General features: G+C 57.3%; 1 protein-coding gene across 1 annotated transcript; it reads left to right on the plus strand.

Moving 5' to 3' along the window:
• The first annotated feature begins 1,935 nt into the window (after window positions 1–1,935).
• Window positions 1,936–10,534, plus strand: Tle5 (TLE family member 5, transcriptional modulator). The gene is made up of 7 exons (XM_020170761.2): window positions 1,936–2,095; window positions 3,304–3,401; window positions 5,981–6,044; window positions 7,210–7,254; window positions 8,163–8,225; window positions 9,256–9,330; window positions 9,417–10,534. The coding sequence occupies exons 1-7, from the start codon at window positions 2,069–2,071 to the stop codon at window positions 9,636–9,638; spliced, it is 594 nt and encodes a 197-aa protein (XP_020026350.1). The 5' UTR covers window positions 1,936–2,068; the 3' UTR covers window positions 9,639–10,534.
• The last annotated feature ends 3,288 nt before the right edge of the window (window positions 10,535–13,822 follow it).

Here is a 13,822-nt window from a genome sequence, read left to right on the forward strand (position 1 = left end):
TTGGGGTTTGAACTCAGGGCCTGACACTTGCTAAGCAGGCACTCTAGCTCTTGAGCCACTCTGCCAGCCCCTATTTGCCTTTTTTTTTTTTTTTTGAATTATTATTTTCTTTTTGGCGACAGGGTCTCACTATGTAGCCCCAGCTGGCCATGAACTCCCAATCCTCCTGTCTCCAGTTCCTGAGTGCTGGGATTACAGGCACGCACTACTACACCTGGCTACATCCAGATTTTCAATTTTTATTTTTAAAAATACTGCTGTTTGTCAGGTGTTATGTACGCCTGTCATCCCAGTCCCCAGGAGGTGGAGGCAGAGGCAGAGGCAGGAAGCCAGCCTGGACTACACAGTGAGACCCTGGCTCAAAAAACAAATTTTTCTTTTACTCTAGACATTAGCCTTGATGCAATGGTTATGACAGAGTATTGCATGGACAAAAGACAGCCATCCCAATCCAATATGGCTCTGGCCTTCTGTGGGAGACTGCGTTTTAATTCCATTCTACAGACCCAACACCCAAGGCCCAAAAAAGTTATGTTTCTCCACATTCACGGCGTCAGACAGGCCGCGATTGCCACAAAGTAACCAGAAAGTAACGTCTTTCTTTCAACAGCCTTTTGGGGGCCCGTTCTCCACATAGCAGAAAAGAAATCTTTCAAAACTGGAACCAGGGCCTTCCTCTGCCCATAACCTGCCATGGCTCCCACCTACCCGGGGGTAAAAGTCTTAAGCCCAGAAGCCCCTGCTTGAACTGTCCCCATCACCAGCTACAGAATTTTCAGGGCCGAGGTTGGGGATGTAGCTCAAGTGGTAGGGCACTTTCTGAGCATGCGCAAGGCCCAGGTTGCCACCTCCAGCATCCCCCACCCACAACCAAAAAAAAAAAAACCCAAAAAACAATGCTCCTTGTTCAAAAGTGACAAACACAACAGCAGGGCAGGAAAGCATGAACCAAAGCCCTTCTGGAAGCAGGCCCTGTTCCTCTTCCTGCTCTCACGTCCTCGAGGGCTCCCTTGAGCTAGGCAGAGTCCTGCCTCAGGGCCTTGGCTCATGCATCCAGCTTTCATGAATCTGTTGCCACCACAGGCTCCCCGGCTTTCCTTCCAAGCTTTTTAGTGTTGAGGATGCCCTCCTTGGTCCCCCTTCCCTTTAAAATTGCACTTCCTGCCCCCCCCCTTTTTCTTGTCCATAGCTTTACCAACCAGCTGACCTGCCTAGGACGTGGCTCCTGTATGTGTCCCTAGTCTGTCTCAGTAGGCCAGGGACTTAGCACCCTACCCTACCCTGCCCCTGGCACACAGTGGGCACACAGTAAGTGTGTGTTCAAGGATTGGCCCCTAGGAGGCACGCGGTGCGCCCACCCACCGCCTTTCTACACAGGAGGAAACTGAGGCTCAGAGAGGGCAGCTGCCCAGCCAGAGCCAAGGTCACAGAGCACGTCCGTGGCACGCGTCCAGGTCGCGACAGAGCCCGCACATTAGACGCCAGCAGCAGGGCCCCCTTTCTTTGACAGATGGGGAAACCGAGGCCCGGCAGTACGCCAGGGCCTCCCCCCTCCCCCGGTCCGGAGGCGCGCTGGAGGGAGGGGCGGCGGCGGCCCGGGGCCTGGGCGGGGGCGCGCCGTGCCAAGGTCACCGCGGCGGGCCAGCGGGGAGGCGGCCGGGTGGGGATCCGCAGGCCTCCCCGGGCGCGCGCGTCCCCCCCTCGGCGGCGCGCACGGGGCTCGGGCGGCGGCGGCGGCGGCGGCAGCAGCAGGTGGAGCCGAAGCCTCCGCAGCAGCCGAGCCGCGGCCACCGCCGGCGTCGCCGCCATTAGACAATAGGAGCGGCGGCCGGGCGCGCGGCGGGCGGGGCGCAGGGCCCGGCGCGCAGGAAGCGGGGCCCGGGGCGCGCCGGGGCCGGGCGCGGGAGGGGGCGCAGGAAGCGGGCGAGGCCGGGCGCGGGAGGCGGCGGCGGCGGCCCCGGGAGCTGCCGATCGGCGCCGGGACAAAGGCGCGGCCGCCCGGCGCCCCGAGCAGCCCGAGCCGGGGCGCAAAGCCGGGGCGCAGCCCGCGCCCCCCGCCGCGACTGACATGATGTTTCCACAAAGCAGGCATTCGGTAAGCGGGGGGCCCCGCCGTGCGCCCCAGTCCCGGCCGTGTACCCCCAGCCTTGGCCCTGCCCCCCAGTTCTGGGCCTGCGCCCCCAGGACCCGGCTGCGTACCTCCTGCCCCCCAGTTCCGGGCCCTGCGCCCCCAGGTCCCGGCCCTGTCCCCCCCAATCCAGTTCCGGGTCCTGCGTCCTCAAGTCCTAGCCGTGGACTCCCCAGCTTCGGGCCCTGCGTCCTCCTCCACCCCCGACCCGCGCTCCCCCAGCTCCTGGCCTGTCTCCCCCCACTCCAAGTCCGGGAGCGCCCCCCACACACACACTCTGGGCCGTGAGATCCACAGCTTGGGGCCTTGAGCCCTGTGTCCCCCCAACTCCGGGCCCTGAGCCCTGCCCCCCCCAACTCCCAGGCCCGGTCCCCTCCAGCTCCAGGCCCAGGGCACCCCCCCCACCCCGCCGCCGCCGCCGCCGCCAGCTCCCGGACACCCCCGCAACTCGCAGAGTTCCCCCAGCTTCCGGGCCCAGCGTCCTCCTTGGGTCCCCAGCCAGGTCCCCTCCAACTCGGCCCGCGCAGTCCCCCTCCCCCAGCTCTCGGCCGGGCGCCCCCCCACTGAGCCAGGCCGGGCCTCGGACGGACGGCCTTGGCCTCGGGCCTGGGCGCTCTGGGAGCCCCGCCAGACCCGTCTAGCGCGGGACAGCTTTGGGGGTCTGTGCTGGGGGGCGATCCGAGGGGCACCCTTTCCGGAAGAGCGCACCCGGGAGGAAGGGCGCTGGAAATCCGGATTGGGTACCCCGGAATTCGGGCGCCTCTTTCCAGGGGACTTTGCGGGGAGGCCTCGCTCCCCCACTGCGGACTTAGGGAGGGGGCTCCCGCAGACCTCCGCCAGAGGCACTTGGGGTGTTCAGATGTGCATCCCCCCTCCCGGGCGCTTTAGAGAGCGGTAGAGGGCGCACCCTGCCTCTCCCCCCTCCCCCCACCCCCCACCCCCCGCCATCCACAGCCCGCATCAAAACGCACCCCCAGCCTGGGGGCGGCGGAGGCGAGACGCGCCCGCCCCGGGCTTCCGCGGAGAGGCGGGGGTGAGGGGCGGGCTGGGTGCCCGGGGCAGTAAACACCGGCCCAGGAAGTGGGGCGCGGCGGGGGGGGGGGTCCGCAGCTGCGTGGGGCGGGGCCAGCGGGAAGGAGGGAGGTGCGCTGACCCGCGCCCCCTCCTCGCCCTAGGGCTCGTCACATCTTCCCCAGCAGCTCAAATTCACCACCTCTGACTCCTGCGACCGCATCAAAGACGAGTTCCAGCTGCTGCAGGCGCAGTACCACAGGTGAGCTTGGGGCCTGTGGCGGAGCGGGGGCCCCTGGACCCAGATACTGGGGGAAATGTGTGGATGGAGTGACTTGACGGGTGCCAGGCTCCGTTCTAACAATTCTATGAGGGTCAAAACAGCTCCCATTTCACAGATGAGAAACCGAGGCGTGAAAAGCCTAAGTGATTTTCCCAGAGCTTCAGAGTCCCCTGTCCACCCCACCCCAGTTCTCACCGGATAAAAGCCCTCCCAACAAAGAAAGAAGTCGCAGCCCAGGCATCTCTTGCTGCCCAGTTGTGTGCGGTGGGGGGAGGGAATCCTGGTATCCCACAGATTCTCCCCTTCAGCCCCAAATCTCAGCTTTATAAAGGACTTACCATGTGCTGGATCTCAGAAGAAGGAAAATTGTAAGCCCAGAGGGGTTAAGGAAATTTCTGCAGGATGCACAGCAAGCAAGTGGCAAAGCTGAGATCCACACCTGGTCCCTTCTGGCTTCAGAATGCTAGTTCCCAACAACCCACTGCAGAGGGTGGTCCCTCTCCGGTATCAGAAGGAGGTGGAAGGTCACAAGTCTCAAGTTCCACCTCCCATTCTAAAGTGTTCTTGGAATGATCCGGGGTTTTCTCCAACATGAAAGGGCACGATCACTTATTTATTTGTTTGTTTACTTAATTCTTATTTATTTTGGTTCTCTCTGCATGCTAAGTACTGACCATACGTTCTCTAGCTGCTTTTCCCGTTAACCTATTTTTGCACCCATTTTAAAAATGGGAAACTAAGGCATTCTGGGCAGTTAGCCTCCTGGGCAAGCCCCAGGACCTTGGTTCTGCTCCCTTACTGTGGAGGGTTGTGAAATTGGCTCATTCCAGAGTTCCTGCTACCACAGTGCTGTGTTACCTCTAGTAAGCCAGATCCCCTCTCTGAGCCTTGGCATCTCCATCTGCAGAGCTAAGGTTTCCTGCTATACAAGGAGAGGTTCCTGCCATCTTGGGGCCCACTCACAGCAACTGATAGGCCCAGAGCAACCAGAGCCTCAAGTAAGACCAGAAATGTAGAATTTGGGGTGAAATTGTCTCCCCCTCCCCACCCTTAAGTGCTGGCTCTGCTCCTAATAGGCAGGTGTTCACCACTGAGCCACATCCCACCCTGATTTTTTATTTTCACTTTATTTTTTTTAGTACTGGGGTTTGAACTCAATTCAAACCTCTAGCCACTACACCGACCGGTCCTTTTTTGTGATTGGTTTTTTGCGATAGGGTCTTGTGAACTGTTTGACCCGGTATTTATCCCTGCTCTCTTCAAATCTCGATCCTCCTGACCTCTGCTTTCTCTGTAGCTAGGATTACAGGCTGGAGTCATCAGTGCCCAGCTTGGGTTTTTTGAGCTAGGGTCTCACTCTGTAGCCCAGGCTGGCCTGGAACTCTCAATCCTCCTGCCTCAGCCTCCTGAGTGCTGGGATTGCAGACATACACCATGGTGTACAGAAATTTTTTAATTTTTTTTAATACTGTAACAAATGGACTTTTTTTTTTTTTTTTTTGGCAGTACTGGGGTTTGAACTCAGGGCCTCACATTTGCTAGACAGGTGTCCTACCACTTGAGCCACTTCTCCAGCCCCACAAATGCACATTTTTAAAGAAAATTATGGAAAAATGTAGGGAGGGGGACAAAAAGAACCCCCCCCCCGCTATGACTCACATTACACTCACATTACACTGTGGTAGAATGAGTTTCCAGGCTCTTTTGGTACAAGCATTTACTGAGTGCTTAGTGTATACGGAGCACAGTTGAAATTTTTTTTGTTGGGATTCATTTAACCATTTGCACCCTACACGACTAGGTTGGTACTTTATAGAGGAGGAAATAAGGCCCAGAGAGGTAGAAGAGCAACCTGCGGTCACACCGCCTGGAAATGACAGAACAGAGTTTTGAACCCAGGCTCTTGGACTCAGCGTAGCAGTGGGAATGAGCAAATGATGTGTCCTCGTTCAGCTAAAGGACTGAAGCAGTCAGGATTGGGGCTCCTGGTCCAGCCTCCTCCCCATTTTTGCCCCCCAGGGAAGTCAAGGCTCCCAGTGAAGCCGGCATCTCCGGAGGAACCAACGCAGAGTTGTACCAGGCAGCCTGGTACAATTTGTGTCTGGAGAATACCCTCCAGTGGTTGAGTGCTTGGGCTGCTTCCTGGCTTTGTGACCTTGAGCCACTTATTCTCCCTCTCTGGGTGTCCCTGCATCATCTGTGAAATGAGAGTGACGATAAGAATTTTGCTGACCTCAGTGTTCCCAGAGAGCACTTGCTCTTAACAACTTTTGTTGTTATGATCATTGCTTGTCCAGTACTGGATCTACAAGGCCAGTTTTATAATTCCCATTTTACAGTTGGGGAAACCAAGGCTGTCCCAGTCACCCAGCATCACAGAGATCACTGCTGTGCCATGCATTCAGCTGCATGTGGTTTTGTCCTCATCTAAAGTGTGTGGCTTGACTAGGGAAGGGAGTGACCTGCCTGTTGCTGGGGACTTGAAGCCCTCAGAGCCTTGGTTTCCTCCCCACATCCCACCCTGCTGATGGCCTGTGTCTTCTCCTACCCTTCCCCAGCCTAAAGCTCGAATGTGACAAGCTGGCCAGCGAGAAGTCTGAGATGCAGCGCCACTACGTCATGGTAAAGCCACCCTGACCCCTGGGTCCCTAGCTGAGGGAGAGAGCCCAGAGCCTTCCAACCATGCAGACAGCTGCTCCCACACCCAGGGCTGAGCTCTCTGCAGCTGACCCCCTGCTGGGCCAAGCCTGCCTCACTGGCCTGGCTGTCGGCCCAGGTAGTGGCCGAGGTGCCAAACCGCCGGCTTGCAGCCTGGACCTGCCAGGTCCCTCACTGTCCTTGGCAGCTGCTGGAGGAGGGGCATGCCTGGGAAATGCAGGAACTGACGTGAGAGGGAGCCATGGTCCATCCGGCCATGGAACTGGACCTTGGAAGAAAGACTCCCGGGGGGACCCTGTTCTGTAGGAGGAACTACATTCTTTGACCTCATATTCATGCCCCCTCACCCCAACCTTTGGGCCAGTGGATCAAAGCTCTCCTAGGCTGAATGGGATTGGAGTCCAAGAGAGGGAGAGAGGGCATTGCCTGAGGAAGGCCCTGTCATTGCAGCTGGGGTTTCACCTCTTCCCCTCCCCAGCAGTTCTGGGGTTTGAACTCACAGCCTCACACTTGCTAGGCAGGCTGTCTTCCACTTGAGTCACTCCACCAGCCTTGTTTTGTGTTGGGCATTTTCAAGGTAGCATCTCACGAACTATTTGCCCAACCTGGCCTCAAACCACAATCCTCCTGATCTCTGCCTCCTGAGTAACTAGGATTACTGGTGTGAGCCTCCAGTACTCAGCTGCAGCTGGGGTCTGGAAGAACAAGAAAGAGCTGGCTGGATAGAGACAAGGAAACTGTACAAATTGCTGGGAAGGAACTTGGCTTTCTCCCCCAGGGGTAATAGGGAACCATGGTAGGATTCAGAGAGCAAGAGAGGGGCAGGGTCAGATCTGGGGCTTGCCGAGGGAGGCTGCTAGCCCCAGCACCAGACAGCAGGCTTTGTTTATCCTAGATTATTTATACCAGGGAGGCAGACTTCTCTGGAGCCTAGGCCCACCCACCCGCAGACAAAACACATAAAGATAAAAGATTAGGAGGACTGGAATGTGAGCCGGAGGAGCTGGCAGTCCTGGGTCTGGGTGAGGGAGTCTCCCTGTCTGACTCTCTCCACCTGCCTCTTGCTCCCTGCTGTCTCCTGCTTTGTCCCTGACCCCCTCCACCCCAATCTCTCTGTCTCCTCCCACAGTACTACGAGATGTCCTACGGCTTAAATATCGAGATGCACAAGCAGGTATGCCTCAGTTTCCCTCTGGTGCCCCAGAGCTCCCCCAGGCAGGTCCCAGCTGCCCCTGGCTGAGGGCTGTGCCGCCCCTGTTGCCCTGTTACCCCTAAGCCTGTCCCAACCTGTTCCTGGTTACAGTGCGGGGGATGGACCCCATTGGCCTTGCAGGTGCTAAACAAGTGCTCAGCTCTGGACCACACGCCAGTCTTTTGAGCCAGGGTCTCGATAAAGAGCCCAGGCCCGGGCTGTCCAGCCTCCAGCCTCTAGCCTTCACCTGTACCTCCCAAGTGCTGGGATGAGAGGCAGACGCCCGCGAGTGACTCCGAACCTCCTTTTCTTTGGGTTCTCTGGGGGTTTTCTCATGCAAGGCAGGAGTGAGACCTTCACCGTGACCCCCCCCACACACACCCACACACACACATGTGCATGCCTTGTCTTTCCGCGGTGGTGGCAGGGAACGATGACGTGCCCATAGGCTGGGTGACCCTGGAAAAGCCCTCCCTTGACCTCTCGCTTTGGCTCTGCCATCTGTGTCCTGACCAGGCCATGGCGACTGTAGACCCAGCTGCCTCTAAGCCTCCCTCCCTGGGGTGGTTGTGCATGGACAGCCAACTTCCTTCCAACCTCACTTGTGAGGCAGGCACTCTTACCACTTGAGCCACTCTACCAGCCCTGTTTTGTGATGGGTGTTTTTCAAGATAGCATCTCACAAACTATTTGCCCAGGCTGGCCTCAAGCCACAATCCTCCTGATCTCTGCCTCCTGAGTAGCTAGGATTACAGGTGTGAGCCTCCAGTACTCAGCTGATGACTACTTCCCTACACCCCCGCCACTGATGGGTACCCCAGGGTCACTCAGACCACTAAGGACAGAGCCCCTCCACAGCCTCCTGGGGACTAACCCCCTGTGTGTTCCAGGCTGAAATCGTGAAGAGGCTGAACGGAATCTGTGCCCAGGTCCTTCCCTACCTGTCCCAGGAGGTAAGCAGGGCCCCTCCCTACTGCAGCCATGTCAGCATCACCAGACCTCCCGTCTCCTGGGATGTGCAGCCCTAGCCACTTCACAGCTGCTAATGTCACAGTCACTTCGAGTGAACACTGGACTTTTCTCCCCTTCTGTCTGCCTTTTTCTCCCCCAGAGGTCTGCCCGGCCCCATGGGGACTTTCAGCCAAGGTGAGGGATGGGGACAGTCACATATACACAGACCCCCTGAGACACATATGTACAAATTAGGTTCATGCACAGACATGTGACAGGGACACAGTGATGTGCACATGCCAGCCTGTCTCTGTACACCAGCTTATACATGGTGCACACAGACACAGGCAGAAAAGACAGTGACACAGGCACCTGTGGACACAGGCATTGCTTCCACTTCTAAGTGCTGGACCCGACCCGCTCATCTAGCCCATCCAGCCCTTTGAGGCCCACCTCCTAATAATTTGTCATTTCCTCTTTAGCCCCTCCGGTCTCAAGATCCTTGCAGTGTAAACTTAACTGAGAGAAAGGACACAGTGCAAACGCCAGAGAAGAGGTTACTTGCAGCCCTTTGGGTCTACACTTAGGCTTTCCAAAAAGGCTTCCTGGTAGCCAAGGCAAAAAGAGAGATTAGTGGATCCTTGAGACAGACTTTTGGGCAGAACTAGAGGAGAAAAACGCCCTGCATCTCTGCTAGATCTCGGCCCTCACCAGAACTCACTGGGCCTTCCCAGTTGTAAAGGAGAGGGGCTGATCGGCAGATCTCAGCGCATTCTGAGCTCTTGGGATCATGACTTTGCTGTATAGCCGGGCAGGTTGTGCACTGCACAAAAGTCCACATCTTTTACTTCTTTGTGTCATGACTTTGGACAAGTTCCAGGGTTTCAGGATCCTCCAAAGGCTTTTTCTTAAGTATCTGGTGCCAACCCTTTTGAGTTTTCTCTGCTTCATCACTCAATCCATTTGCCACTTATGTCTTTATAGACTGCTGTGTCACCTGACTCCCTCTCTCTCTTCCTATCCCCCTTCCAGCACCAGCAGCAGGTTTTGGGAGCCATTGAGAGGGCCAAGCAGGTCACAGCTCCGGAGCTGAACTCTATCATCCGAGTAGGTCTGGGGGCCTGGGTGGGTGGGTAGGTGACAGTTGGGGCCATGGCAGCTCACACTCCCCCTTCCCTTTCTCCCCACCACAGCAGCAGCTCCAGGCCCACCAGCTGTCCCAGCTCCAGGCTCTGGCCCTGCCACTGACACCCCTGCCTGTGGGGCTGCAGCCACCTTCGCTGCCCGCGGTGAGCGCTGGCACTGGGCTGCTGTCACTATCAGCACTGGGCTCCCAGGCCCACCTCTCCAAAGAGGACAAGAATGGGCACGATGGGGACACCCACCAGGAAGATGATGGCGAGAAGTCTGACTAGCAGGCGGGTCCGGGATGGGGAGGGTGGGAGGGGACAACAGGGAGACCGAGGCACAGAGGGAGTAAGCAATGCCCAGCGCACCAGACATGGCATAGCTCCAGATTGGCTAAACTCGGGTAGTTTTTATGGTCGCTGCTGTTGCGTGCCACCCCCTAGCTTTACTCCCAACCCCCTCTTCCTCCCAACTCCCGGCCTCCCTTTTCCTTCCCTGCAGCCCAGACAGGTGAACCCCATGAGCACCTGCCCAGGTGAGGCCAGTCAAGGGCTGGAGAGTTCAAGGGAGACCAGCTCCAAGGGGGAGCAAAACAAATCTTACACCCCTGGCACTTCCCTGTTCTGCTCACATGTGTAACTGACAGTTGTAGCCAGGCCCGGGGGCACGAAACAAAGCCACCCAACCTGGCACTGCATGCACACAACGCTAGCTCCCCTCCGCCCCCCAGATACCCCAAATCTGCCCCCGGACCCCTCTGCTCTCTCCTCCACCTTTCACCCCCATCACTTGTCCCGCCAGCTCCAGACACTGCCCCCAGCCCACCTGGTCCTCTCCCAAAAGGGAGCAGAGGGAGGCAGTGAGCGGGCCTACAGGCTGGGGGTGGGCACCCCACAATTTCCCTTACCCCTTCCCCAATAAAGATGAGGGTTCTGAAGTCGTCTCCGTTTTTATTTTATTATTTTTCTTTTTTCCAGTATACTAGCTCGTCTTTTAAGAAAGGGAGTATTAAGAAAAAAAAGACAGACAGAAAAATGTTTAAAAAAACAACGTAACACCCACACCTGTGTCTGTATATAGTCAGCTTCTGTTGTGTTCTGTCTTTGATCTCTGCAGAGAAGTGGAAGATGCTGTGTTGAGGGGGGGCTTAGCTGTGCCTTTCAAATAAAATGTGACAAGGTTGGCCGCTGTGTCCCTGCCTCTGTCTTGTGAGGGGACCCCTTCAGGGGAGGGGGGCTTCCTTCCACTCCAAGGCCTCCTCCTCTGTCTCAGGACAGAACACTGAGGGTCCTAGGTAGGTCTGACTTCTGTGTGTTGTCCATCTGCCATCAATGCCTAGCCCAGAGAGGGTGAGCTGGGGTCTGGAGGACACCCAGCCCAGCCCAGGTGCTCCAGGTTCAACCAGCTATTTTAACAGGTAAATCAAGGGTCTCAGAAAGGTGATGTGCCTCAGGCCACAGGGATCCCAGATGACATTTGTTTGGGGGGGTGGGGGGAGGGAGTTGAGACTGCCTCACTATGTAGCCCAGACTAATCTTAAACTAATCCTGCCTCTGCCTCCTGAGTACTGGAGTACTGGAATCAAAGGTGTGCGCCCCCCATGCCTGGCTTCAAATAACATCTTTTGTTTTTTTAATTTTTTTTTTCTTTCAAATAACATCTTAAAAGACTGAAGCCCACCAGAACCTCAAGAACCTCAGAAACAGCCCGCAGACTCCATGTCCAAGCTGGGGAACCCCCCAGTACACCCAGCTTAGTGTCAACACCTTTGTTACTCAGGCTTGGACCACAAGACCTCAGGTTGTCCACCCAGAATGTGGGGCAAGGGCTTCACGGCATGGAGTCCCAGCCTGAGAGCTGGGCACGTGGGGGAAATGCCTCCTGTCTCTAAGGAGACAATGGTCTTGCCCCTTCCTCACAGCAGCCAAAGCACCTGTAACCCCCGGGAGGGTTCCTCCCTGCTTAATATTGATCCTCATTGGACACCAGGACTTGCTTACATGCACCGCTCAGGGAGTGTAAGTTCCTTCTCATTGGAAAGGTGGTTTGGCACCCTGTGAATCTAGTAACACCCCCATCTGTACCCCAACAGCAATGTGACGTGAGTCCATCAGAAAGACCTGAAGGAGACCTTGCAGAGATGCTATAGTTAGTCCTCATTGATGCTGGCTGAAAATTAGAGGAGTTCCCACAGGCTGTGGCAGCAGGCATAAACTCTGCCATTTTACAGTGGAATACTACACAGCTGTGAAAAAGAACAAGCTAAGGCTGTGCTGGGCAACACAAGATGTCAAGGGTGTAGCTCAGTGGAGAGCACCTGCCTAGCATGTGTGAAGCCCTGGGTTCTATCCCTAGAGCACGCACACATACACAGAAAAGCCTGGGTGACCTACAGCACGTGACTTCAGGGGCTGCTCTTGGGGAGGAGAGACAAAGGGAGGCTTCTAGTGGGGTTGAGTATAGTTTCTTTCCTGACCTGGGAACTGATTCTATAAGTGTTCACTTTTTTTCTTTCCTATATTTCGTAAGTTAGAAATGATTTTTTTTTTTTTTAAAGCTGGGAGCTGGTGTCTCACACCTGTAATCCTAGCTACTTGGGAGGCTGAGACCAAGAGGATCATGATTCAAGGCCAGCTCAGGTAAACGGTTTGTGAGACCCCATCTCCAAAATAACCAGAGCAAAATGAACTGGAGGTGTGGCTCAAATGGTAGAACGCCTGCTTTGCAAGTGTAAAGGTGTAGTTCAACCCCCCCCCCAGCTCCCCAAAATAACTATATTGTTCCTCCCATAGCCCTTTGAACAAATTCTAAGTTCCCCTCTCAGGGCCAGAGATGCTGCAAGAAACGACCAGATACCCACCCCCTACTTAGTGGGCAACAGCTGGATTTGCTTATTTTTTTTAGTGGTGCTATTTTCCCCCCCCCCCCCGTACTGGGGTTTAAACCTGGGGCCTAGATCTTGCCAGACAGGTCCTCTCCCACTTGAGCCATATCCCAGCCCCCTATTTATTTATTTATATTTTAATTATGTTTGTTTTTGTGGTACTGGGGATGGGACCCAGGTAAATTCTCTACCACATCATCACCCTGCAGCCAAGTTTAAACGTCTCGCTGTCCCGCGCCTTTGCACAGGCTGTGCCCTCAGCCTTCTTTCCTGGAATCTCTCAATCTCTCTCTCCCTCCTTCCACCGCCCCCCCCCCGCGCTCCCCAATATTCTAATCCTTCAAGTCCGGCCCCCCCCAGTCTTGAACACATTCCCAGAGCCCAAAGGGAGCCCCGGCAATGACTGCGCCCCGCACACGACTTTCCTTCCCTCCCCCACCCGCACCAGGACTCCCACGCCCCGCAAGCGCTCCCCACCCGGCTGTGTCCCCAAGCCCCCAGCGTGGCTGCGAACCCTGTTTTTCCTCCCCCACCGGGTGGCCGAGCCCGCGGCCACCGTGGCCCCCAGGGGCCCGCGCTCCCGGCCTCCGGCTCAGGGAACCACGTGGGCCCTGGAGAGCCTGGGGGGGCTGATGGGGCGACCGCCACCTACGTCCCCAGGGTCCCCGCGGGGGGCGGGTCCTGCCGCCCGCTGGCTCACGACGGGGTGGGGGAGGGGCGCGAGTCCCCCCCGACCCCCTCCTCCGCGGAGCCACAGCCACCGCTGCGGGCGACCTCGGCTAATTGATCTGCTAATGGGCCCCGCGCCGCCGCCTAATGAGGCGGAGGACTGAGGGCGGGGAGGGGGGAGGAGGGGAGGGGGAAGAGGGGAGGGGGAGGACTGGGAGAATGGAGGAAGGAGGGGGAGGGGAGGAGAAATAAAAGGGAGAAAGGAGGGGGAGAAAATGGATGGGAGGGACAAGGAGGAGGAGGGAAAAAGAGGAGAAGGTAGCAGGGGGGAGGGGTGGAAAATGGAAGGGGGAGGGGCGGAAGGAGAGGGAAGGGGGAGCCACGCTCTTGGCTTTTCGCCCCTAGACTTGAGCCTGGGAGGGCAGTGGCGACCGGGTGAACCTGTCCCTCTGACTGGAGGCCTCCTCTAAGACCCTGGGCCCTCTGACAGTCCCCTTCCCGAGGCTCCGGCCCTTTCTGAGCGCATTTGCAGAGGGGGCTCGGTGCCTCCGCGGTGTGAGGACCCAGCAGGACCCTTGCTCTTTCTCTGCCTCCGCGCAGCCATCCACTTGGTCTGATGTCGGCAGTGTTGCACGACCAGCCTGAGGCTTAGGGACCCCCCCACCCCCGGGGCCAGCCCCCCCCCCCGGCCTCTGGTTCCCAGGCCCAAGCATGGCAGAGGGCAGAGGGCAGAGGGCAGAGGGCCGGTGGACCCGCACCAGCCAGGGAGAAAGCACCCTGGGATGAGATGGAACAAGGACGGCCGTCCCCAGGCCAGGGTGTGCCCTCCACTGCCTAGGCTGAGAGTTTGCCCCCATCTTGGAGAGAAGATGGGGGAGTGAGGGGGCAGAGAAATGACCGCCCTCCTTCCCCATTGTG

This window comes from Castor canadensis, chromosome 14 (assembly GCF_047511655.1).
Source record: "Castor canadensis chromosome 14, mCasCan1.hap1v2, whole genome shotgun sequence".
Classification (NCBI taxonomy): domain Eukaryota; kingdom Metazoa; phylum Chordata; class Mammalia; order Rodentia; family Castoridae; genus Castor; species Castor canadensis.

What these genes read in the sequence shown, in the direction of transcription:
- Tle5 (XM_020170761.2), top strand. Translation starts at nt 2,069, where the DNA reads ATGATGTTTCCACAAAGCAGGCATTCG. An exon ending in TTCCACAAAGCAGGCATTCG is followed by an intron (nt 2,096 to 3,303) that starts GTAAGCGGGGGG and finishes TCCTCGCCCTAG; the next exon opens with GGCTCGTCACATCTTCCCCA. An exon ending in TTCCCTACCTGTCCCAGGAG is followed by an intron (nt 8,226 to 9,255) that starts GTAAGCAGGGCC and finishes TCCCCCTTCCAG; the next exon opens with CACCAGCAGCAGGTTTTGGG.